Raw genomic sequence first — 26,987 nt, 5'->3', positions numbered from 1 at the left:
GAAGTGACATAAGAATAAAGCCCTTAAAGTAGTAAGGGTAAAGCTCACAGCTTCATCGGTTTAAAAATCCACCTGACAAAAGCAGTAGTTACTATTAAAACCATGAAGTCTGACTTATTTTTACTTTTGAACACATTTGCGTTGCAAGCAGAAATCTCATACCAAACAAATTAATGTTGGATTTCATGTGAAGACTGTACCAGATAAGAATAGTTTTTATTCATTTAAAATGAAAGGTGTGGGGTGTTGTGAAGCATAATATGTTTTAGCTCACAAGGAATTTATAAATTACTAAAACTTGAGAATGCACATTAAGTATATTTATGGAAAAAACTTTAAATTTTGTTCACACAAAGATGTTTCTGCCTTACTTTTTAAAGTTTCAGTTCAGTGAATTTTGAATTTTGGCTGAAGCAGTAGCTTATTTCTGATCGTTTCTAGTCAGTTTCATTATCACTATCCAATCTTGCAACAGATTCATCTATGGAACAAACGATTCATTAATTTAACATCCTCATGTTAAAACTTGGGACTTTATTGCTTAGATCCCACCTTTTAATCTCACATCCATTCCCCACGTGTCAGTTGGGAGCATCATGACTCCACCTAGTTTACATCAGGGCACAGAGTTTATAGCCCTTAGGAAAGTCAACTTCTTAGAATTGATGCTTTCTAATTTTTTTTTAATGTACAGGAATAGCAAAAAAAAAATATTCCTTTATTAGTTTTATTTAGTTTCAAATGATAAAATATTTTTATCTGCTCTGTGAAAATGTTGTTATAAACAAAGGAGGTATGAGGTGGGGAGAAAAATCTTTGCTTTAATACTTAAATATGAAGCTATATATGGCCTGGAGGAGGTTTATTGGCTCCTTAAGGCATGTAAAGAATTTAATACTTTTAAACTATTAGAAATTACTCTTATTTATGGAGGTTCAAATAGTCTAGTCATAACTGAGGCCAGATCCTGTTTTCATGAACTAATGACTCCTTTGAGAACCAGCCAAGTGTGCTGCAGAGTGCTTTAGTACAGGTGCATGTCTCATGGTTTATGGGATTCCTCGATGCCTGGTATTGTCCTGCTTTTGTAGAACTGCATTAAATACATGGGTATGGGGTTTTCCCTAACCATGACTGGAAGATCATATATTATTTGGTTTTGGGCAGGAGTAAGAATTTGTTTATTTGGGTTTTTGTTTGTTTGTTTGTTCTTTAAGGACTCTCATTAAGTATGGAATTTCTTTCCTACTTGACAATTGTGGAGATGCTTTGGTTTCTTTGGATTCCTTCATTTCTCTTGGTAAAACTTTCTGGTTTATGACTCTTATCTCAAAGCATGGCTGAGTCTCATTTGTGCTCTGTCACCAATTTCTACTTCCAATACACTTTTCTGAGCTGCTGTGGGCTGTACCCAAGTGCTGCCTGGAAATGAGCTGCAGAGCTTCATTCTGTGTGCACAAGCACCACTCCAGCACTGGCTGAGGGATGATTTCACTGAGGCAGTGATGCAGAACTCAACTGTTTACTTCTCAATCCCTACCCATTCTGACTGTGGATAAGGACTTTTTCCTTCACAGATTTCTCCATAAAGCCAGGTGACAGACATCATTTATGCAGAGAGTTGAAAGGCCTTGATTGATTACCAATTAGAGGAAAATCCTGCAAGAATGAATTCATTAGAGAAGGCAGATGAGGAATGGTGCTCTAGTCGTGAACTGGAAGAGAACCAAGAATGTAATGAACTAAGCAATGACAAAGTCACCTCTGAATTTTATTTGCATATGAGAGAAAGGCCTTGAGTTTGTTACCTGACAGGTAGCATCAAAATATCAAAACACTGGACAGTTCCCTTTATCAGGACATTTTCTTCACATTTCTGGGGTTTATGCAGCTCCTGTTTTAGCTGCTGGGGAGGACTACCCTTTGAACAGGAGTGGTGATCTCAAGGCTGATCTAGAGTGCCATTGCATAATTTCTATGTCTTAAAACTGCTGTTCTCATTTGGCTTAGAAATTATGAAAAAAAATGGGGGAAGGAGAGGTAGAGCCCAGATGAAGAATAATAAAGATTTACATGTAATCACAGGTTCTAATTTACTATGAAATAATTCTGTATTTTTGTTCATAGTTATGCTTTTTCTTGCACTTCTGATCAAGCAAAACATGCTAAAACTGAATGTAAACTACATCTGCTCACTTTGTGTGGGCTGACACCAGAGCATCCTTTAAACCAAGATCCATAGAAAGGGAAATGGGTGGTGAAGAATGTGCATCAGAGTGCAATAGCTCAATGTAATTGCACATCTCCTTCCCACAGTGCCCAGTTCCACACATAGGAATTCCCATCTTAGAGCAACTTTAGCTTCTGCTCTTCCTATTGCAGTACAGTCAAAAATACTGGAAAAACCCGTATCCCTCAATTTTCTTTCAATTTGTGATACAGAAAGAAGTATATATTCTTTATTATGGTGTAATTTATTTATTATTTATATTTTCTACAGAAATACATATGTATATATGCATACAGAAATATATACATATATGTATATAACCTTTTTCTATTTCTCTGCTCTTTTACTGTCTTGTTTGGTTGATTAGTGTTTGACCATAACCAGGATTGTTAAGAAGTGACATTAATTTTAAGAAATTGCATTTATTCTAAGATATAACTTGACATTATTAACATTATTGATTACAGCTGTGTCTCTACAAAGTATGTAACAGGAAAAATACACATTCCCTTCCTACCATTCAAAAAGCTGAGAACCCACCCTTTTCTGTCATATCCACAAAAAAAGCTCTTTGGAGAAAAAAGATAAGCAGTCTTTGTGCTGATGTTGAAATGCATTTTTAAATATCAAGAGCTACTAAAACAATTTTAAGATGATGATACAGCTTCCTAATTGGGAAGTTACCACCATTTTATACATTGAAATACTACATTTCAAGGAAATAGTCACTATTTAGTAACTCTCTGCATCTGCTGTAAAATTAGTATTCAGAATTCTATTAAGCAAAGACCAGATACAAAATTTAGCTCCTTTAGTGTCACATGTTTTACCATAGCTTTTAAAAATTTTCATATTGTGCACAAACCAGTTTTAAAATCCTCTGGAAACTCTTACAGATATTAATGTACTCAAAATAGAAATTAGTCAGTGAAGCAAGAGTGAGTACAGTTATTTAAAAAAATAACTTCTGGGTCCCTACTGTATAATTTCCTTTTTTCAAAATGAGATGTATTTACAAATTATAAAATATTTGCCCAGTATCAATAGTTTAATTTTTTTTCTTACAACAGTATAAAAAAGCTGAAAATAGGAAAATTTTTTACCACTTCTGTTTGAAAGGAAAATGTAGATAGAATTCCATGCACTTACAAATACATCCAAGTGCCAGCCTGCAGCCAGTCAGAAAAAGCAAATAGCAAATGTGACATTTCTGTACAAACAATATTTATTATTATGGAAAATCCTAAAATTGTTCCATTTAAGCCCTTCAGAGTTAGAGAACAGGGTGTGCAAAAAGGATTTCCCATGACCACTCCAGCCACCACACTAGTAAAAGCTCTAGAAATAGGAGGAGAAAAACAGCCGGAGCAAGGCCTTCAAAGAGTTAAAATGGTCATAGTACCAATAAAAGAGTTGGTGACTTAGTGGAATCAATTAGTCAGCTTGTAAGTATTTCCTCACAGGAATTAAGATGTTTGTGTAGACAAAGCAATTGACCCTGAATATCCTGAATCTGTGCATTATTTCATGTTTCTCTTAATTTTACCGAACTGAAATTTCAATATAGGATGGAATCCTTAATTTTTATTTTGCTTCATATAAAACTACTTTGTGTACTTCAGTCTCCTCCCAATGTCCATTACAGCTGCAATAATTTGGTCTTGGGTTTGGTTTGATTCGGCATGTGTACATTCCTGGGAAGGATCATGGAGATGAAGGGTGAATGAAGGAATTCTGTTAACTGTTTGTGTTGAGAGTGACAAAATATTATTACCTTTAAACTCTGAATGTGCTGGCAGTTCTTTGGCTCTAGAAAACATTTCTAGGGAGTTTGCTCCATGCAGTTCAGTAGAATCAGCTGACAAAAAGCTGTTCCTTAACTAGTAATCAAGACCTGCTTCCAGGAAGTTCCCTGGAGCTGGAGGCTTGCATTCAGCCCCATTGGTAGCTGCATCTTTCTGTCTATTCAGCTTTAGACCTTGAAAACTCCCTGAAATTCCAGTCCTCCATTTCTAGATCCTGCCAAGACATTGTTTGTTATTAGTCTGGTTGTACTTTAATGGTGACTTTCAACAAAGAAAGTTACACTGTGGTATCCAAACAGCTAAAGCACACAAAAAATAGCTTATATTTCCTTTTTTTCCTTGTATCTCATTCTTTATAAGTGTCATCTCAAAGATGAAAATTAAATTAAAAATAATTAAGAACTAATCCCTTATCTTTTATATGAAAAGGTTAAAACAGGATAGAACTACAGCTCCTTTTCATAGGATTTCTACCCAACATTGTTTTGGATCAATTTCAAATGCTGGAAATCAGTACAACTCCTAGATTTTCACTGAAATTATGCCAAGTTCTACCATTTCAGAGTCAGCTGAGTTTAGCAATCCTTATTCTATTAAAAAACCCCAAACCCTTTTATTGATGTTTCATATAAATTTAACATTCAATTGTTTACAAATGTTGTAGAAGAAATGAACATTCTTTCCTTTGACAATTAAACAAATAATTTGACAAGAACTTCTGTAGTAGAATCATTGTACAAAATATTAAGAAAATATTAATTAGATCCCTAAGAAGTTTGCAGCTCTTGATTTGTCCAGAGTTTGCATCCAGGTAATGTTCAATAAAAATATTCCCTGACTGAAAACTGAGATCACCTGTGGAAAGACAAATCCTTTGAAGTCTCTTCAATGCTCTGTGACCTTGAGTGATTTCCTTGAAATCTTGAGCTGTTCTTCAGTTGGACTGAGGGTCATTTCGAAAATGCATTGCTGAAGGTTCAAAAAACTGGAAGAAAAGTTGAGAGAGGTTTAAGCTGTGAGTTGTTAACCACTGTTAACAATAACTGAGTTAACCCACAAACCCATGTGATTTCTGACTCTCTCAGCAGACTCAAAATAGAACTGCACTACAAGGAGAATCCTCTTAGAATTTGATGCTCATTACCTGGATCATCAAAGCTCAGTTGTTTAGTACGTATGGCACTGACTGTTCCTCTTAACCTTTACTTTTCCAGTGTTTAAACTGAAAAATGATGCAATGATATGCACTAAAACCTTTATAATACCAATGTACTGAAGCTAAATACTTTTCCTGCTCTTGCTTCTTTCTCTTTTTCTTCCCACCTGACATCATTAGCATCTTGGACTTATTATGTAACTCTTCTCCTGCCATCCTGCTATGTTCTCTGCATCCAAATAATATCCAGGACTCAGCAACTTTGGTCCATTCAGTGACTTTGTATCTTTCTGTGCTCCCAAACATAAAAGCTGCCTCTGCTTCTTTTTCTGGATTTATCATCAAAATTTTAGCATCATCTCCTTATCTAGCTTGATTCACTCCATTATTCGATGTTTTCTTACACGAGAAACTGTAACATAATGTTACATATAAAAATTAAGATAGGTGAATTTAGAAGTAAGGTGCACAAGATGATGTGGCAGTGGCATATGCATTGTGAGTTATGTGGCAAAGGTAGTACTTGCAGCTCTTTAAAAGGGGACTCTTTGCACTCTAAATCAAGCAAATCTTAAAATAAATTAAGTGTGCAATTCACCCACCAAGGTCACTGTCATAAATTAGTATTCAGCTCAAGGACTAAGGAAGCTTTAAAACAGAAAACAAAGCCAAAATATGCTGTATGACAAAATAAAAAGCTAGAATACCTTTTTCCTCATTTGTCAGAAAGGTTTGATCTTCTTTCAAGAACCTTTCTATTTGTCTAATTTAGACAAATGTGTCTTTTTCATTACTGTGTAGAGCTTTTTGTGGATGGCAGATATTACTGTACCCTACAGAAGAATATGGACCATAGAAATGTGCCTGTTCCATCCCCCAGGTATAAATCATGGGGATGCTACATCCTCAAACCTCCCACCTAATTTAATTCACCTTACATAGAGAGGGAGTAAGTCCTCTTAGAGTAACTCTGATGCTTTATTTTTTCATAGTATAAATAGCACAGTGATATCACTATAGTTGGTATCTGTAGCATTAACCTATAAAACCTTTTGAGAGAAAAGGGGGCTTATCTTACAGCTATCTTACAGCATTTTCTGTGCTCTGAAACTAGCATCAGTTATTTTGTACATTTTGTAGTCCTTTTGTTCTATTAGGTTCTACCAATATACAGTATAACCAAATCCAGACAGAGAACTTTGCTAGTTTAATTTCTTTGTTTTGACCAGTACAATTGATGCTCTGCAATGCTCTTGCTACTCCCCAGTGCAAACCCATTTACACTGAAATATCTTATGTATCAAGTTGCACAGTGGATGACTGCTGTTGAATAAGAATGTTTTCCCACTTTTTCCAATAGAGAATTGAACCCTTTATTTAAATATTAAGACCAGAAGATGAATGTTATCCCCATCCATGTGAAAAAAGCATTCAGGTGAATTACTTAATTTTAAGCTGGATTTTTTTTTTCTCATTTCTTTTTTCCTTCAGAGAATGGTGCTGGTTTTGATTTAAAACATAGAAAATATTCATCTTGTAATGAAAGTTTGCTACTAAGCTTCCTGGTTTGCAAAGCTTGACTTGGTGCAGTATGTGTGGAAGTATAAATACAGAGTTCAGTCCAAGATACCTTTGGTGTCTGTCCAATCCTGGATGCTCTCCCTGTGAGGGTGATGAGGCCCTGGCACAGGTTACTCAGAGAAGCTGTTGATGCTTTATCCCTGGAAGTTTCCAGGATCTGATTGTATTGAACTCGGAGCAACCTGGTCTAGTGGAAAGTGTCCCTGCCATGGAAGGGGTGTGGAATTCTATGATCTTCAAGCTCCCCTCCAATCCAAACCAGTCTATGATGATAACATTCCAATGTTTAAAGGTGTACATTTTATTTAAAACACCTTCTTCTTTATACAAACTTCCAAATCAAAAAATGTCTGGGTAATTTACATACTCTTAGTTTACATATATAGTAAGAGAAAAGATATTTAACCTGAAGAGAAAATTATTAATGGCAGAGGAAGAAAAAGTTATCCAAGGAGCACTTTCAGAAGTAGTCAGTCCCCAAAGTTCTCATAAATCTTATGAGATACTGTACATAAAAATGGCTTTTTCATTTCTGTAACACATTATCTAAGCCAGAGAAAATTGCTTAGTGGTGTATTGAACTTGTACCGAACAGCTTAGAAAAGAGCTCCTCATTTCATGCAGCTCTGTGTCATTACACTAACAAGGCTGCTCCTTCCAGCCAAGGCTCTGAATCCAGAACATGAAGTAAAAAACTCTTCTTGCTCCTCCTTCAAAGCCAAAGGAAGAGCCTGGCCAGAAAGTAATGATAGGAGGTGAAAATCACCTTTGATTCCAGTGCTAATAACCTGCTTTTACAAACAGGGCCATGAAATGCCTGATTCATTCTCTGTGCACCTCCAAAGACAGGAGGTACCTGCTTGGTTTGAGCACATGAATTGGTGAATGATCTTCTGTGCTCCAAACTGCACTAACAAAAATCCTAGAAAGTTGCAGTGCAAGAACTGGTGTACTGGAAATTTGTCTATTTCAATAAATTAAGTAGATTTTTTTTCCTCTTTTTGTTTTTTAAACAAAAGTCCTATGAACTCAAAAAAGTAACTTAAAAAAGCTAATATACCTGAAATAATGCACAAAATGCACTTTTTAAATTGAATAAGCTGAATTATATAGTAGCAACATTAAATCTGTTGGGCCTGAGGGAGCCAAAGATTAAGTTTAACTGTCCTTGAAGCATTCCATGCTTTGTTCACCCAACTTTTCTATCTCCTCTTTTTGGAATTAAAAGCTTACATATTTTTAATATATTTTTAAAGCAAAAAGAATCCTGGTTGTTGAAAGTAACAACTGGTGATAACGTTTGAATTAGAAACCTAGCAGTGTATATCACAATTATTTTTAGTTATAACTGTGCACAAATGCAGAAATGTAACTTAAGAAGAGCTTGGTCAAAATTTACACAATTGTTTATATTCTTCATAATTCAAAACACTCCAGCTGTCAGTACTATTCTCTTTTCTAAGTCTTGCTGCTGGATTTCTGTTATTCTGTAATGCTACTACAGAACATCATTTCTCAGCTTCTGAGCATGTTTGTGAGCTTGCACAGTAGCATTTAAAAATATTTATAGTCAGCCCTTAGTCCTAGATTTTGTAAGTATTTTAAAAGCCTGGCTCTAATGTTATTATTAATATACGATGTTTAGTGTAAATATTTCATCACCACCAGGGGAAATGGCAAGTATGTTCCAAATATTTCCAGATCCAGAATGTGAATGGTTTAATCACTGGAGTCTTGGCAAGCTGAGGAGCTGGCCTCTAAATAGAGAAGTTGTCATGATCAGACATGAGCTTTTCCAATCCCTTCTCTGAGATAAGTCATTTGCACACATAGTCAATATTTTAACAGCAGGATCAGTAACTCTGGCACAAATGCTAAATTTAGCACTGGGCAGGGCTGGAGTGGCCAGGAGCTGGCAGCTGTGACCTCTTGAGAGACATCTGCAGGAATATTTGTGAGAGACAGTGTCTCCTACCTTCCTGCCCTCACAATTCCACAGAAGCTGCTTGGCAGCACACCCCATCCCTGAGAGACAGCATTTTCAGATCATATTGGTAGCAAAAATTAGAGTCTGCTAGAGCAGCAGCCCTCTAGCAGAGGTGAGGTGCCACCAACCAGCTGATCAGCACTGACTTGGTTTTTGAACTGCAACATCTCCTGGCTGCCCACAAGATTTCCCTCAGCCTGCTTTACCCTTGATCTAGGAAATAAAGGTACTGCCTGATCCCCACTCATACCAGATTTCCAGCCTCTGTTTCTATTGATGTAGGGACTTTGTGCATTTGGTGCTATCTAAATACCATCATTATCTCCTAGCTGTCCTAAATAAACTAAATGTACCAATCAAATTGACTGCAATGTACAGTGAGATCCAAAACTCTATAGCAACGAGGCAAATGAATATATTTTTTACCAAGGAAGTAGGACACTATTAACTTTATTTAGGTAAAAAAAGGGAAAAAATAGAGATTTAAAGCATTAAAGAGTTAAAGTTTAATGACTGATTACTGGCTGATTATTCTAGACAGGCTCAATTTGCAGGGCACATGTCTCTTCTGGACCTCATGGATATCTAAAGGTGTAATCACTCTCTGCCTGATTCAAAGAAACTTAAGAAAAGATTTTTCAGGTTTATTTGCATAAGACAGTATGATATATATATTAAAAAAAACCAGGAAAAATGTATTGAAATGTACAAAACTAGGGACTCTTGATTCACAAACTTTATACTGCAGTTACTAATCATTTATACTATACAAGAAACTTTTTGGGGAACCTTATGGTACTAGCTCCCTGAGAATACCTTAGGATATTAAAGTTCTTATCTCTTTCACTTCATGGCTTCAACAGACATTTCTAGCATTCCTTTCAACAGGTTAAGAAATAGAGGATTTAAGATCAGTTTGTTTGCTGAGAATATCATCCTGTGCTGTCTTACAGAGCATTTTCTGCTCAGTGCAGCATGTGTTAGAGAGAAGTGTTTACATTTTCCCTCTTCAAACAGCCTTTCTGCATTGTACTGAGTGCTACAGCTGATTTTTTTGATAAAACATTCTAGTGTTACTCAGAAAGGGCTGATGAAGTGAGTTGCAACAGTAAATGAACAATTGAAATAATGCTGGCCAAGTAAACATATTGCATATCATAGTTGAGTATTCAGAAAATTTACTACTCACTTCCATAGTGTCTTTTGAAAGATAAACAACCCAGTACACCAGGTTGAATCCTGCAAATGCCACTGGAAAGAGGATCCTGGAATACTGGTCTATTTTACTTGCACCTCCAATAGCTGGTGGTTGTGGTGGGGCTGGTGGAGGAACAGGCAGAGGTTGACACTGGGATGCTGTATTTGATATTATGCTGGGCTCAGGAGACTGCTCTGCCTGAGATGCTATGGAGTTCACTCTCTTCTTCAGGTTAGAGTTGGAGTCAGAATGCTGGGAAAGAAAAAAGAAGAGGGAAAAAAAAGGTGATATTTGGATACAGAGTCTCAGGTTTTGTGATCTTTACATTTCTTTCCACCTTTTAACTTAACTTTCTGATTTTACTGTTGCTTCTCTGCTATAGTGCAATATCAGAAAATCATAAAATAATGCATCTATACAGAAGGATTTATATTTTTATGGCCTAAAGCTTTCTTGTAAAGTCATGAAAGAATATGTGCTTTTCACATTGTTAACATTGTGATAAGTGGAAGCTCCAAGAGAGAAAAAGAGAAGATGGAGCTAAATGGGAAAGAAGGTAATGGTGTATCCAAATTGTAGTAGGTTGGTATGACTGAAGTGTGTGCAGATATGGATCAAGATTAAACCAAGCAACAATATGGGCTGGCTCAGGTGCAATCTTCCTGGCTGAACCCATTGATGAGTTTAGTAAACACTGAATGGAGTCATGCAAGAGCTAGGAAACTGCTGCACCAAAGGCAATTGACTAACTTTACAGCTGCTGAAGACATGAATGCTGAATTGTCCTTGTTTTTTCCAGGATAAAATTTCATTTTTAAATATATCTCATAATTCTCACAGCACTTCCATGCATACAACTGAAGACAAATATACTCAGCTGTAATGGGACTATTTTTATTTTCATTTATGGTGAAATGAAACCAAATTACTCCCATATTTTGTGCAGCATTTGCAGCCAGGTCCAATTACTCTTCAGAAAGCTGTATTAAAACTCTTCTGAAAATTCAGCCAGAACTCAGGGACATGTAGAGCTTACTAGGCTAGCATGTATATTAATTTTGTACATCTGTTTTATTTGGGACCACGTTGCTATTATTTTACTTTCACAAGAGTAGAAGTGATAGAGTTCTTCCTTCCAGAAATGATTAGGAACAGGCCCACCCCAGGTTCCAAGCCTGCTCTAATGGATATCAATTGCTCACTTTCACAGTAATGTCAAATAGGAGGAAATAGTAAAAAACCTTGCTGCTCCTGCCATATCCCAGGATGGCCATTTGTGGATGCATGGCAGCAGCTCTAAGATTCATCTGATGGCTGAGAAAATACAGAGGCATGATGTGAGTGACTTTGTTTGTTTTGAGATGAAGTACTGTAGTGTTCTGTTAGTTTTAGGCTTAAGCTCCATATTTTGTCCATAAAACTCATTTCCCTGATTATTGAGGAAAAATCTTGTGCAGAAAAATCACACAATGTGCACAGATGTTCTTGCATTTGAATACAAAGATTTTCTGGTCGGCAGAACGAGATGACCAAATGACTGAAGCAGATGAGGGAAGTCTTGGACAATGTAAAAAACTCCCAAAATAACAGCACATACATCTACAGTGAAATGGGAGACTAACATTGGAATGATTTTAAGGTAGAAAAATGCTATTAGATAGGCAATTTCCAAAGCCATTCATTGGGAGTGATTTAATGACAACCATTCACATAAATGTAGCCTGCTGTCAGCATTTTTGGGATTTATCTTGCAGGATTTCTAAGCATGGGAACAGATTTTAGTCAATCAGATAAATGACTGAGTCACTAAAAGGAAAGGAAGCATTTTCTGAAATACATTTTCCACTCTTGTACTTGGGCCACAATTTCTAGATAACAGACTAACCTAGCACAGCTGGTGTCTCCTGGGTGACTTGGAATAGTTGTAACAGGAATTATCCTTCCAGAAGTCATCCTAACTGTCACAGAATCAGAACAATTGACATTTCCACAACAGGATGCCAAGTTTTGTTCATGAATGAATGGACTGGTATCCAACTAAAATTAGGGAGAGATGGATTTCTCACAGCTGACTTTAGTCTAAACAAAAGGTGAAGAGTTGAAGTTTTCCTTACTTCAAAAGGAAAAAGGCACTTTTTCTGTATGCATTTCCCTTACCTTTTGCCCTTTTCCTTCCCCTACAACCAATCACCACTTCCAATTTGCCCTCTATACATGATATGGTTGGTGTGATATTGTGAATGGGTATTAAAAAGCATTCCTGCTCTGTGCCTATCTGGAACACAGATGTTTCGTTTTGTATTTTGCAGTAACACAGCAAGCAGCAGACAGATTTAAATGGAGGATGAGCTACAGATGTGTCACGGAAACAGAAAGAGGGTTATCCATGTCCACTTGCACTAATCATAATAATAATAATCCCCCTCTATGAACAGACTGGCTGGCTGAGCCTGCCTTCCTGCTTTCACTCCACTTCTGTTCCATTTGCCTGCATGCCCTGCTTTAACAGAACTGTACAAACTGTCAGGCATCTCATTTTCTCCATCTTGTTTTTCAGTTTCTGGGGAATAACTTGACCTTTTGTGGAGACTGTGTGGTTCCTAAAAATACAAGTGTTAAGGTGAATCTTAGTCCTTTTAATCTACAATATTCTGGTACAAGGCAGGTCAAATTCTACTCTGGATTATTCAAGCATGAATCAGGAATTACAGTGCTGAGGTGATGGAGTTAATAGTAAGTAGAACAGATGTAGTGTATGGTTATTGGGTGTTTAGTACTGAACATATTTAGAATGTGGAGGTAGGAAAATCTTTGTGATCATTTGAATAAGCACTTGGAAAGGTGTAATCCTGGTCATTATTTTATTTATATTTATTAAATCTCATTCCTATAGAAGGGAGATTGCTAAAGTAGAAGGATTATCTCAATGTGATTTCTTCTCAAGAAAACACCCTGAGCAGTTCTTTTCACTGTCTTTAACAGTCCTGTGTCCCCATAACAGCAAGCTCAGGGTCAAATCTATTTTCTTCTAAATCCCTACTCAGGATATGGAATTCTAAGCCGAAATTTATCTTAGATGTGTAATGAGGATGTCTCTCAGTATGGGAGTTTTTTGTAGACCAGACTGCTGCCCCAGAACTGGGGGAATTCACTGCTAAACCAAGAACAGGAGGCAGTGAGGAGGTCTGAGGATAAGAATATAATTCCTTATTACAGTTGTTCTGAGCAGCAGCTACAGTAATTTGTCTACTGTATCTAGATTTAACTTCTCCTTTTGACAACGATTACATACAATAACATCATGAAATGTTAACAAAACAGAGAAAATGGAAATGAATAGCCTATTTTGCATAGCTCCCAGAGCCAATCACTCAAGTAAGGACTGTTTTACAAGCAGCAAGAACAAGAAGCCTGAGGCACAGCACACTGTGTCGTAAGGAAATAATGGATTTTCTGGAGTTACTGAACCTTGATTCAGAGGTACTCTTGCACTCATGTGGAATGTTAGTCCCATCAGGCAATTAAACTTGCAGCTCTGTCTGAGCAGGCAGTGACACAGAGCAGACTGCCAGTCCATTGTTGAATGTGACACCACCACAGTGCACTGGTATGGAGATGGCCTGTAAGGCACAGTCTGCCTTCTCACTGAGCTTTGCAGCCAAGCTATCTCATCCCCTGGAAAGCTCACAAAGCACTCTCATCCCCTCTATAAAGCTCTGCTCTCTCACAACACTCCTCAATATCACTAGAAGTTGATTATACTCAGAATATCTCAGGAGGCTTTCACCAAATTTCTTGCCTTCCAGATCTAAAAAATACATCACACATAACCTTGGAGTAAATAAAATTCTTTGTCTACTCTCTCTGATTCCTTTGGTGCATGCTAACTGTGATTTATGAATGCACTATGTTCTTATGTTTCTTTCCCTCAAGAGATGTCTGTAATTCATATTTGTAGAATTCTCTTCTCTGTTGCTTTGCACTGCAAATGCATATTCTCACTATCAGTTTAGTTTGTGATCTAACAGTAACACCAGTCTCTTACATATGCAACCCAGATACTGGCTAACCTTAAAAAAACAAATATCTGTATGTCCTTCCTTATCTCTCTTTTACTCCCATCTCTTTTTCCTGCTAGCAATGCAGTAAAAAGAGGTTCATGACAATAAACTCTAGAAGTTTAGATAAGAAGAATATTTTATTTCTTCATTTCTTCATAATTTATTTGATTAAAGACACTGAACTTTCCTTATATCAAAACCCACACACAAACCAACCTAGAAGCAGAGCTCAGTGTCTGTAAAAGGCAGAATGCCTAATTAAACATATAACATTTTTTGCCTCTGCTCATTAGTGGATACAGTTTGAGAAATTTCAACCATTACAGACATAACAGCATGCTAGTGACTTATCTCCCAAAGGGGGAGTTAACCATGGTTTAGCCCCTACATCCACCAGTGTGATCTGCAAAGCCTCTCCTTGGCTACTGAGCAATCCACATGCAGTAACTTCCAGCAGGAAAGTTCACTGCACTATTGAACATCATCTTTTGGCCATGTACTAAGGAACCTCTTTCAACAGAGTCCTGTGCAGTTTCAGTGTCCATCTGATGGCACAGATTCATTGTAAACCCTAATTTGGACACTTCTTTGAGTGCCTCATCTGTGGGATCTGATTAAAAAAAAGTATATTGCAAATAATGTGTAAATAGCTATCAACAGTGTCCTGCATAATCAAAAGCTGAGTATAGTTTAGAAGTCATTAACAGCTCTAGCTTCAGGCATCTCTTAAGGAATTTTAAATTACCTTTGCTAGAAACACTGAGGACAAACATGCAGACTTGTTTTCATCATTTTTTACCCTAGTAAAAGGGTTAAATCACTTAGGTTAAATTGCTCACTTAGAGCAGGGGAAAACCATGTTCAAGATCTTTCAAGATCTTGACCTCCAGGAAATGAAATTCACTTCTCTCAGAATATAGCCTAAACATCAAGTGAAGGTGAATAAGGAGAGAGGCTGTTACCTATTACTTTAAAGCTATTTTATTTTGCATGGAAAAATCTTAAGATCTATATAGGCAGGAAGCATAACTGAAAAATACCCAATGCCCATTGTATTAAAATTGCTGTCATATAAACCAGATATGCAGTAAGGAGAGCAGAGACTGGAACCCTGGTCATTCTCTTTTCAAAGGGAATGAGCTATGGTAGAGTTTCTTCATAACATTTATTTGTAGCATGCCAGAAAAAACATATAATTGGCACAGAGCCTCTCTGCTGTCAAAACATGTTTTTACATTAAACAGATTTAAATTTTCAAAGCCACATTTGGCTCTTAAATCTATCAGTGTCTGTCCATATGGTTTTTTTCCTATAACTATATTTACTTTATTTTGTTCTCACTACCCTCCTGCAAAAAATTTGCTGGGATTATGTCTCAATGTTGTCAGTGAAGACCTTAAACCATATAGCTGTTTTAGGGTGATACTAAAGGGGGTTGTAGATCCAGACAGAAGTACTCTGTTACACCAGGATATTCATTAAACAAACTCAATATATTCTGACATAATTGTAGGAAACTAAATCCTCTATACCAGTGACAGCTGCTCTGCACTGGCCAGGTTAAAGGGAAACAGAATCCTGTCCTGCCCAAGCTGTGCTGTTTTGAAACAAGGCTGGAGGGAGAAAGAAGCTCTCCCAGAGGTATTGCACTGCTCTGTGCTGATTTCTGCTAAAACATGAGGACTTTTAGAACACAGCTGTGAGCAAGCTGTTACAGGGTGGTAATCTGTTGTCTTTTACATGTAGCCTCTCACATGGAAAGCATGTCTTTTGATCCACGGGGTTATTCCCTGACCATCCCACAGAGCATTTCTGCAAATGGTGTGCTCCTCACAGTATCACCAATTCCCCTCCCCTGCAACTTCCAGGACTGGGATCTCCCTGGGAAAAGAAAGCCATCAAGAGGAAACAATGCAACTGATATAGAAGAGATAAATTTGAAATGGATTTAAAAGCTAAAAGGCATCATGGTTTTATATGTATATGTATGTATGTATAAGATGTTTGGCTTTGACATGCTAAAGCCAGCTTGGCCACAGTATGAGTAAGAACAGGTTTGTGTCAGGGTCCAGATGAAGGCTCAGCTTGCTGCCCTCGTGTTCTGCAGAGGAACACCCAGAGTTTTGTATTTCACACAGGGATTGCCTGCAGCTGATGAAGAGAGCAAGCCAAATCCTGCTCTCAGTTAACTGAGGTAAATAGAGAGGCTTTCCTGGAGCCAGCCCAGGCCTGCTGGGCTTCTCAGCTCTCTGCTGAGCACACGGGCACAGCCTCATCTCTCTTACTGACCCCACCACAGTTCAGTGGCTGCCACATTTTCTCCTACTTTCATTCTACACTAGAGCAGAATTTGGTCTTCTGACAGATTTCTTTTCTGAGTGTACAGTTTTTTTCTCTACATTATAAAAACCTGTGTGAGAGACTTTAGTTTATTTGAATAAGGCAAAATTTTAAATAAAGTTAACTAGATGGAAGGGAAAAGAAGACTGCTTAGTATTTTTTTTTTCCAAAAGCATTTAATTTGAAATTATATATATATATATATATATTTATTCTGTAGATATGTTTATCTTGACTTTGGGCCCTCACTCTAGCAGGAAACTGAGTCTTATGCTGTGTGCCTTAAAAATATCTGCCCTAGGATCAGTAATGCAGTTATAGAAGCACAAGGCTCAGGAAGAATGACAGTCCAGAGGAAATGGTTATACACATGCAATCAGCCTGTATTAAATACACTGTTAGCATTCAAATTAAACACTTCAGGTCTGTTTCATATGAAATTATATCACTGACTGCAGTATATCTATGGATGTGCCAACATACAAAAGTTCCTTCCCCCTTATCTCTACCAAAGGGAAAAAAAAAGGAATGAAAAAAGAAAAGCTTCTTAAAATCCCTTATCCCATAATCACTCCTTTTTCCCAGAATGCCCTTCTGGAAGGGAATGTTTTAAATCCAATAGCTAATTCTTCTAGAAACCTTTTTGACTACATCATCTTGCCTTCAGTTGTAAGTACCCTTTGTTTTTATGATCTCACTGAGTTTGCTCTTTCTGTTATTGCAGTTCTCATAGACAACGGATCCTGGGAGAAAAACATGGTGGATGTACAGGGCCTGAAAATGGCTGTCTTGCTTTGAGCAAGATCAGGTCTGTAGAATTTTGTGGGCTGCTTAAGAGACTGAGTTTACTTTGGGGCCTAAATGTTATGGGATTTACTACTCTTATAAATCTGTATGCTGTCAGCTAGATGTAAATAGTTTTCTTGAGCAGATTGTTGCAGGGTGATTCCTAGATGTGTATTTTATTCCTAGATGTTTTCTTTTTTCTTTTGTTGATTTTTACTTGGAAAACCTAACAAGTGAATATTTCCAAAACAGGAAGGAGGGTCTTCAGTTTGCTCTTTGCTTGTTTAAGGCTGAAGACCTTGATAAGAAATTTGAGCCTTTTATCTTCTTTATCTTTTATTCATTTTTTTCAACAGAAATTTTATGTCCGGTGCCTACCTTGGTCTGCTGTGATTCATAGATCATGTAAATCTGGAGGAGCCCTATCTTAGCTTATCTGGGCAGAAGCAAGAGGTTATTTTTGGATCAGTTGTTTTCCTGAGACTGGGAATGTGTGGGGGTGGCCACAGTGGCTGTGAATGCACCAGCAGCACGTGCAGTCAGCCTAATTGTTTTTGTATTGCTCAGTAGGGACCTTTCAGGGAAAACAAAAGTAGTACTTCTGTTTTGTTTTTTCCTTTCTAGAAAACCTCCTTATGGTTAACTCCAACTTGAATAAGGAAGAGTGTGAAGGACAGGTCCAAGCTGGTGTTCCTCTTCAAGATGTAGCAGCTATCAATATTTTCTTCATGCTATATAAAACCAGGTAAACTTTTTGATTTTTCTTTTCTGATAGATTGTCCTCCAAAAAAGAGTCAGCAAAACTTATCGACTTTGATTTTAATAGTTTGAAAGTACTTAAATTTTGTAACTTTAACTGCTATTTATCAGCAAATGTGGAAAAATTACTCTATGGTGGGTAGGGTGTTGCCTTGGTATTGGGCACCTCTCAGACTGACTCCCTTATTCAATTACAGATTCAGAGGTTTTGCAAAATGTCATTCAGATTGTGGTTTCTCTAAAAATGGAAATCATGGTGGTAGTAAAACTGGTTTTGAAACAGGAAGGCCACAATGATAAATAGTTGAACATATGCTGTGAGACAGCATTCACAATTTAGCATGAGATTTACAGAGTGAAATTTGCAAGCAATTCTGGCACAGATTTTGATACTAGAAAGACTTCCTCTCTTTCACGTGTACCAAAATCTATCTTTCATTTATATTTTTTCCCCCCAAAGCTTCTACCAACACAGATTTCAGTAAGAGATGCCAAGTTTATGTATAGGCTAATTACCCATCTTCCAAATGGCTCACTTATGGTCTGTACCCTTGTACTACAGTGATTCCATAATCATCTGGCCAATGCACATGTTCATTCCATTGTACACTGTCCCACAAATTCTGCAGACTTGCTGGGAACAACAGCTGCCTGACCACAGTGCCTACAGCATTGCTCAGGAGAAGTATCATGGATAATAGTCTAATGGCTTTCCTTAAATACCTAGCCAAATAAACATCACCCTAGAAAATCATATTGCAAATTTAAATAAACACTACAAATAAATGAAGTATTTTCAGTTTCTGGAATCAGAACAATGTCTTTGATAAATATACACAATCTGCTTACATAATCTGCTTCAGGTTAAGATCACTTTAATATTGTTTTGCATTCAGTACTTCAGCTGCCTGTTCCTATATGATGCTTATTATCAGAAAAGCAAGCAATTACCGAGACAATCTCGTCCTCTGCCGGTACAGTTGCTGCTGATAGTGCTGCTGCCAGTGCTGCTGCCCTGGCTGCCTTCCTCATTGCTCTCTGAGCCTGGAGATTGGTGAAGTAGTTGACAGCTGCAAACTCAATGAGTGCAGAGAAGACAAAGGCAAAGCACACGGCGATGAACCAGTCCATGGCGGTGGCGTAGGACACCTTGGGCAGAGAGTGGCGAGCGCTGATGCTCAGGGTGGTCATGGTGAGGACTGTGGTGATTCCTTGGAAACAAGAGAAAGAAATGGGGGGCATTAGAACTTGGCTTCAGCCCTGACACTCTTAAATTCACATATATGGAAAAACCAAAGCACAGCACCCTTTTTGATTTTAGCTGTCATCCTACATCCCAAAAAGACTCCTAAGTATTTTGTATCCTTTAATAACTCATGTGTACTGGATTCAGCATCTAAAAGGTCTGGGAAAACTTCCTAAATGCATTGAGAAGACTGAAAGATAACAACATATTCTAGATGGGACAGCTTCTTAGAATTGGATAAATATGGCTATAACAAAATCCAGGCTCAAAATTTGAAGGAGGTTTTCCTTGGTGGGTTAGTAAGTATAATGTTTGGCAGAAACCTGGATTCACATATTGTCATTCCCCAACAGTGATCCTCTCTTTCTCCTGTTGTAGTACAACACATGGCTTACAGAACCCTCACTAAATCAGTCAAATTCTACATGAAAAACAGTCAGAGCCTGATCCAAACATTTGAAGTAATAATGCTTTGGTCCCCTGAGCTGTTGTCTTTAATCACTGGATACATTTTTTAAGATTCACTAAGAGTATCTTGATTTGAAAGCTCCCCTAGCTACAGATAGGGAAAGACAGAAAAGCTACTTCTCTAGAGCTGCTTATCTATTTTCACAGAGCAAATCTGGTCATGTAGCTCATGGGCCCCATGGTGTTCTTCACATGAATTCATGAATTTATTCTTTCTGTGTTGGAGTGTACAGCATTAATAATGTAGGAAATATACTTACTTCCTACTGCTGCCTGATACAAGCAAAAAATGCAAGAACAAACTCAATCATTTACATACAAGCCTCTGTGACTCATATTTACTTATAAATATGCCTGCTAGAATGTAAAAACTGTGGGTATTTAAAGACAGTAAGGTGGAGAATATCCTCTTCTATTTTCTGCAGTTGGGAAAGGGTAGGTGGCAAAGTGAAAGATGTTTTAATGTCATATTGTGATGGTCATGTTGAGTCGATGAAGCAATATGCTATGAGTGATGCTCAGAGGAAAGGATGCAGTGTCATAGCATATTGCAGCATCCAGAAAGGGTGACATTATTTTCAGAGTTTCTCTGCAACTCTTTCACATGATGTGGCTTGCCAGCTGTCTGAGGTTAACTACATCCCAATGTCATTACTTCTCACATTTTAATGAAATACAAATAGGAGATGGTATAGAAATATGTAGGATTCCTACTTCTCCCAAATCTGCCAGACTCATTTTATTATATGAATACAACTATGCTGAGATGCATTTTAATTTCAAAGGTCCAGAATGAACTTTTTGAAAAGATGTGCGATTAGATTAGAATCTGTCCATGTGCTAGTTAGTAATAAAATAGACATATTCTGTGTCTGAATAAAAACTTACTGCAGCAGGAATTTAACTTAGGAATAGGTCTCCTATTCTTTTACAGATATAGATAAGAATTCTCTCCATGTGGAGTGAATATTGATGAAATGCTCTGCACTGTGGAAAGCTGCTTCATCAAACTGAATACCAAATTACAGTTGGTAAACTGTGCAACTGCTGATTGTTTACCCTTGTCTTTACATTTTGAACACTTCCTGGTAAGTTTTGAAGAATATGTTACATAATGCAAACACTGAAATCTGATAGCTGGCATCCATTTTGGAGGTAAACAAAGTCCTTGAATTATTTTGTGCTGAAAAACTGGTTTAGGCACATCATTCTTCTTCTACTATTAATATCTCTTCTCTCAAACTTAGCTTTCAGACTTACAAGTACAAGTGAAAATTTACAATTCAAGTATTTGCAATATGATGCATTTCAAAATTTTCTTTTTCAGTGAAAAAGACCAGTCGTTTTTTTTGGTCATAAGAAATTTGCACTCTTTTCCTTAGATTAAGGTATTCAGAATCCATGGGATATTGAACAAGTCTGGACTACAAATTCAGACTGTGCCCTGGGAGAAATACAAATGGAATAAGGATTGAAATATTCTTTTAAAATGCTATCACTATTTTCCACAATACAGAAAGGAGTTAATTGTAGTCTTTTCATAAAATGTTTTCTCAAGTCCACATTACTCTTCAGTACAACACCTAGGAGCTGTTATTTCAGTGTTTGGGGTATTTATATAATTATTACCAAACCAGCTACCCAGCTACAGAACTACTTGCACATCTCTTCAAGAATGTAGTTACCTTCCATGCCCACTATGTTGCAAGTATGTTTTACTCCAAACATAGAGGATTTAACTCTACAATCCAGAGATGCAACATGAAGCCAAATCAGGTAGCATCATATCTGGAGTATAAACCTCAGATAGGTATGAACCAGGAGACTCAAAGCTTTGAGAGCATTAATTCAAACCATTGGAAAGAAAGAAAAAGGCCCTGCCATGCAATATGGATACATCTCTGTCGTTATAACTTCAACCTGTGCTAGGGACATTATTCATCTCACTGATCTTTATCCATCTAAAGCCCTTGTTAGTTGTTTGGATACCTTCGTAACCAAGGGGAAGAGAGCACTCCAGAATGAGTGTTAGATGGGGTACCTTCTGTCAGATAATAACTCCATGCCATGTGATTTTTTTTCCTTTTATAGCTTTAACTCATATTAGTTTCATGAGACAATAAATCCATAGGAAAAAAATCCTCTTGAAAAAATGGCATTTACTTTGAAATTGTCCCTTTCTGCATACAAAAATACACAGTGGAATACAATTGAAAATTGTCACAAACAAGTCTGGCTACCCAAACATTCTGAGTCAAGAATTTTGACCCTCATAGGTAAATTGACTATCATTTCCCTTTAGTATTTACTTTTGCTGACTGAACCTACTAGCTGCCTTTCCTAATCCCCCCTGGCTTGCAGTATCTGATTGATAGAACAGATTCAATACAGTGAATGAAATGAAAGACAAAAGGAAAAACACAAATACCAGCCACAGTTCTTGCTGGAACAGATTCTTTGTTAATCCAAAACACAACTTGAGACAAGACGACAGTCATGATGCATGGAATGTATGTCTGAATGAGATAGTAGCCTATTTTCCTTTGCAGATGGAAATAGAGCAGCTGGAGTGAATATTCCCCTAAAACAAACAAGCAATGAAAGGAATGAATGAATGAATGGTAGATGTGATGCTGAGCTCAAAGACCTTAACACAGCATACCAAAAACTGTCCTGGCTGGAACAGACTCCTTGTTAATCCAGAAAGACACCTGAGAAAGAATGACTGTCATAATGCAAGGAGTGTAAATCTGTATCATGAAGTAGCCCATCTTCCTTTGCAAGTGGAAATAAACTGTCATGATTACATATTCACCTGTTAAGAGACAAGTATGTCAGCATTATTCTGGCAACATGTGAGTGAACATTATTGGCTTAAACCCAACATAATATGTTCCAGTGAAATCACAGACCTCTTAGTGCATAATAAAAATAAGCTGCTTAAAAAAAGGTAAAGTGACCTTATGGAAACAAAGCAGAATAATATTCATTTTATGGACTGATTTTACTGGGCTGGAGAGGTAGTGGGAATTCTTAAGAATATCTTGAAATTTTTTTGTGTTTGATAGGACTGTATTGAAAAGCTGTCTTTTAAGAGACAATGGTTAGAATCTGTCCAAGGGTTTTACTTTTTAAAATGGCAAAAGATAAATTAATTCATTCTATATGAAAAAAACCCTGTAATTTATTATCAAGATGTTTCCAAACCAGTAGTTTCTACATGGCTCCATCTTACCTGTGTTAGATTTAATTGTTTCACTAGATACAGTTTGTCCTATGAGGTCATACTGGAGAAGACTGGAAGACTCCTGTGGTACTTCTACTGAATGCAATGGTCCTTTTTTCCAAGTATAAATTATTTCACTTTTTGGATAAGCATCTGAGTAACAGAGGGGAAAATGACCATTACTAATTATGTATTTTATAAGCAATTGAAAAAATAAATAGAATAATCCCTTTTGTAGCTCAAATGCCCACAGAAACATGCATCCTACTCCAGGAAGTTCCTAACCTTATAAATGACAAAATTTAAAAAAAGCAACAATAAGAGAATGGCTGCGGTGGGACCTGAGAGGAACTAGCTGTCACTTCTTAATTTGTTATAAAACAAACATATTGATTACCACAGCTCAACTAAATATTTTCAAAATTATATTACCACAATATTTCAAAATTGATTACCACATATTTTCAAAATTATAAGTAATATAGTAAATGTAGCAGAGGTTTTAATATTTGTTGAGGGACCAACTTTGACTACCAGAAGTGTAAGAATAATAAACAACAAAAGATGCTTCAGCAGTCACCCTTCAGTGGATAAATCAATGTCCATATGAATGGTCTGAGTCTCAGACAAAAAAGTAAAATTCTAGTATAAAAATACAACTTAAAATTTCAGCTATGTCACTAAGTAATATCTTAGGATCTTCTGACCAAGTGTTACTTTAAAACGGGAAGATACAGAAAAACTTACAGCTTCCAAATTTCAGTGGACAAGCATGTCCATCCATTGGGAAATTCACCAACCTCATGGGACAGTCAGCATTAATGGTTAGTCTAGAACACACAGTTGTAGATAATGAAAAAATATGGTATGTAGGAAAATGCTGATAGGATCAAAAATACAGGTCAACCAAAAGCAGGGCAAGCTCTCACCTCATAGTGTAAAGAATAGTTCCATTCTGCATAATTCTGAAAAGTTTGTTAGGAGTTGTCATATTGTGAGCAATTGATTTTTTTCCATTTCTAAAAAACGTGTCTGGTGTCCAAATTTTACTGACCATTAAATTGTTCAGTCTCAAAATTTCAGTTGGCCCACTAAACTTCAGCCTCTCATCAGTCCATGTCTGACGAAAGAAGACATCCATTGTGTATTCCTGTGGGAAATAAATAGGGGTTGACATCTGTGTGGGGGTCAGCAGTCCCAAATGGCTGTGGGGACAGTAACTCCATGAGACAATTTAACACACATGTCAATGGCATTTCATTTACTGCTTAAACACTCAATCCTATTATCATTAAGTAGTTACTAAAAAAGTCATCCATGAAAACGTATCCTATTTTCTTATTATTTAAAGAATAGTTACAAATGAATCATTGAACAGATAATTGGACATGAGTAAGGGAAAAAAAACTAACCCTCATTGTACTCTCATAGCTATTAATTTAATTCAAAGTGACTGAGGTCTAAGGAAATACAAATGTCTACCTTTCAAAGTGCAAGACCAAGCTATCAATGTTTAATTGCCAGAAACAAAAAGACACGCTTGGTGACTCTTCTGCAGCTTCCTTTGGATATTCACAAAGTGAGAAAGTGAGGACTGATCTGAGTCACATCACAGTAGGATTATGGTGTCAAGTTAATATTAATCACTGGGACTTTTTTCCAAGAATTCTTACTAATATTTTCACAACTCTTCAGAAAAGAGGTATCTGCAGAAGTTGCTTAGGAAACAGAGCTAAACCTGGCCGGGGCAAATTTTGTAAGAATGCAAAATTATGCCTTCTCTTTGACTGATGAAGAGCAGTGGAAAAACTTTGGTATTACTCAGAGCCCGCAGTTGGGCTGGATTGCAGGCTCAGGTGAGCTGGTGTTAAAGGGGTGTACAAGGGCAAAAATAGCAGCCCAAGTCACTGTCTAGAAAGAGAACAGCAATGCCATCCTCACTTCCATGACTTAATGTGTTCCTGGGGGCTAGTGCTGCATAGTCAGAGTTCACCCAAGTTGGAGCCTCTGTCTACACAGACTGAGTTCACCCAAGTCGGAACCTCTGTCTACATAGCCTGAGTGCACCCAAGTCTGAACCTCTGTCTACACAGACTGAGTGCACCCAAGTCTGTGGCTGCCTGAGTTTGGGGGCACCCAGCACGACCCAGCACAGGGGCAGCTGTGTCAGCAGTGGCACCATTCCCCTGCAGCTGCTCATTCAGTGTCCTTCCAGCAGGCAGCGTTCTGCAGAGTTGTGCTGGGACACGGCGCTCACCATCTTCTCAGGGTTCAAGAGGCATCTTTTACCTGCGGCCGTGCCCTCGCTTGAGGCTGTGTGTGCCCAGCCCCGGCTGGAGCGGCCGGGAAATAGCTGTATGCAGCTCTGGCCAAACTGCTCTGCTGGGCCCTAGAGATTGTCAAAGAGATTAAGCCTCGTAATCTGCTTTAATGACGGTCAACTCAGATGCCACCGTAATGAATCCCGGGAAAACAGAGCAGGGGCGCCGAGCGGGGCCCTTACCATCTCCACGTCGGACACCGGCCCGAAGCTGGTCACGTAGATGTCCGTCTTGACTTCTGTCACGGCGCCTGCGGGACACGGAGAGGGGCTGGGAGAGGAGCGGGACCCCTTGTTTGAGGGCAGCAGAGCCGCCCCGCAAGCGCGGGGGCTGCGGGGCACGGCAAACTTTGCTGTTCGCCGCCGCTTTTGGGGCTCCACCGCCTCCCTCCTGCCGCGGGTGCGGGACGAGCCGCTCCTGCCCGGGCACGGGGCGCTGCTCGCCCTTCCCCACCCGCCGGCTCCCCGAGGGGACGAGGCTTCCCCGCTACCTCCAAATCCCGGTCGGAGCCTGTTGTCGTAGCCGTCCAACAACTTGTCGAGGATGCGAGTGATGTTTTCCGAGTACAGGTCCGCCCCGTCGCCCTGGTCCCCCAGTGCCGTCCCCACGCTGCGGGCAGAGGCGAGTCCCCGTCAGCCCCGGGGGGAGCAGGGGGGGACGGCAGAGCCCGGGGCTGCGGGGAGCCCTCGGGGGTCGGCGTGGTGGTGGGGGCTCACTCACCTCACAGCCACACACGCCCAGGCGAGCAGCAGAGCCATGCCGCAGGTGTGTGCGGGGACGCTCCAGTGCCCTCAGACCCGTCAGCTGGAGCCGGTGTCGGCGCTCATCCTTCCCCCGGGCCCGGGTGAGGCTCTGGCAGAGCCCGGCTGGCTCAGCCCCGGGTGAGGCTCTGGCAGGGCCCGGCGGGCTCAGCCCGGTTCCTCAGCCCCGGTGAGGCTCTGGCAGGGCCCGGCGGGCTCAGCCCGGTTCCTCAGCCCCGGTGAGGCTCTGGCAGGGCCCGGCGGGCTCTGCCCGGTTCCTCAGCCCCGGCCCCGCGCTCCCGGGCCGGGCTGTGCCCGCGGCCGTGCTCGTCCCTCGGCTTCGCCGCCGCCGTTCAGCCTCATCTGACCGCTCCACGGGGGGAATTAGGGTTTGAAGGGACGGTGCGCGGCCGGAGAGCAGTGACAATAATCGAATAAGGCATTAGGGGAGATTAAAAGGAAGAAATCCACTGCTAGTTTTGGCATGGAATTAGCAGGGACCCGTTAGGAAATCTGGAAAAGCGCTGGCATCTTGCTGATAGAGATTATGTTAGAAATGGCCTCAGCTTTTATTATGTTTATGGTTCACAGGGAGATTATTATGCAGCTTCCACATCATTAGAACTTTGGGGAGGGGGGGGGGACCCAACAGTTTGCAATTTATTGGGGATTTTAACCTTTCTCAACAGTTTTCCTGATGATCAATTCTTCAGAATTGTACAGAGATGTCCAGTATCTAAACGCTGATATCTGGACATTAGACACTAAAAGTTGGTTCTGGTTCAGTTTTCTAGATTTGCTTGTTTGTTTTCTTTTTTGTTTGTTTGTTTTTGTTAATACTAAGCTGTTTTGGAGCGTTACATGCACAGATTTCACTCAGACTTTAAACCAAGGCATTACCAGGACTTTTGTTAGAACTGGAACTCCTTACTTCTAAACCACTGGGATTATAAATCATTACTAATTTTGTCCTGATAAGTACTGACTGGATCATTACTGTCCCTTCCTTCAGTAAGAGTGTAGTAATGTAGTCTGCCCTAAAGGAAAAAAATTCACACTGCTCCAGCTTTTTTTTGTGGCTTT

The 26,987-nt window shown here is 38.8% G+C and overlaps 1 protein-coding gene across 1 annotated transcript; it reads right to left on the bottom strand.

Annotated features, from left to right (window-relative positions):
• Positions 1–4,969: 4,969 nt before the first annotated feature.
• GABRA6 (gamma-aminobutyric acid type A receptor subunit alpha6) lies at positions 4,970–25,922 on the bottom strand. The gene is made up of 11 exons (XM_066560392.1): positions 25,885–25,922; positions 25,655–25,773; positions 25,347–25,414; positions 23,773–23,993; positions 23,591–23,673; positions 22,853–22,996; positions 22,280–22,432; positions 22,046–22,198; positions 18,855–19,114; positions 9,949–10,209; positions 4,970–5,020 (listed from the first exon to the last, which is right to left on the bottom strand). The coding sequence occupies exons 1-11, from the start codon at positions 25,920–25,922 to the stop codon at positions 4,970–4,972; spliced, it is 1,551 nt and encodes a 516-aa protein (XP_066416489.1).
• Between the last annotated feature and the right edge of the window lie 1,065 nt (positions 25,923–26,987).

This window comes from Molothrus aeneus, chromosome 15 (assembly GCF_037042795.1).
Source record: "Molothrus aeneus isolate 106 chromosome 15, BPBGC_Maene_1.0, whole genome shotgun sequence".
NCBI lineage: Eukaryota > Metazoa > Chordata > Aves > Passeriformes > Icteridae > Molothrus > Molothrus aeneus.
Note: the sequence above shows the minus strand (reverse complement) of the source record. Positions and strands in the feature narration are given on the sequence as shown.

What these genes read in the sequence shown, in the direction of transcription:
- GABRA6 (XM_066560392.1), bottom strand. Translation starts at nt 25,922, where the DNA reads ATGGCTCTGCTGCTCGCCTGGGCGTGTGTGGCTGTGAG. An exon ending in TGGGCGTGTGTGGCTGTGAG is followed by an intron (nt 25,774 to 25,884) that starts GTGAGTGAGCCC and finishes CTCTGCCCGCAG; the next exon opens with CGTGGGGACGGCACTGGGGG. An exon ending in CGGTGTCCGACGTGGAGATG is followed by an intron (nt 23,994 to 25,346) that starts GTAAGGGCCCCG and finishes TATTTCCCACAG; the next exon opens with GAATACACAATGGATGTCTT.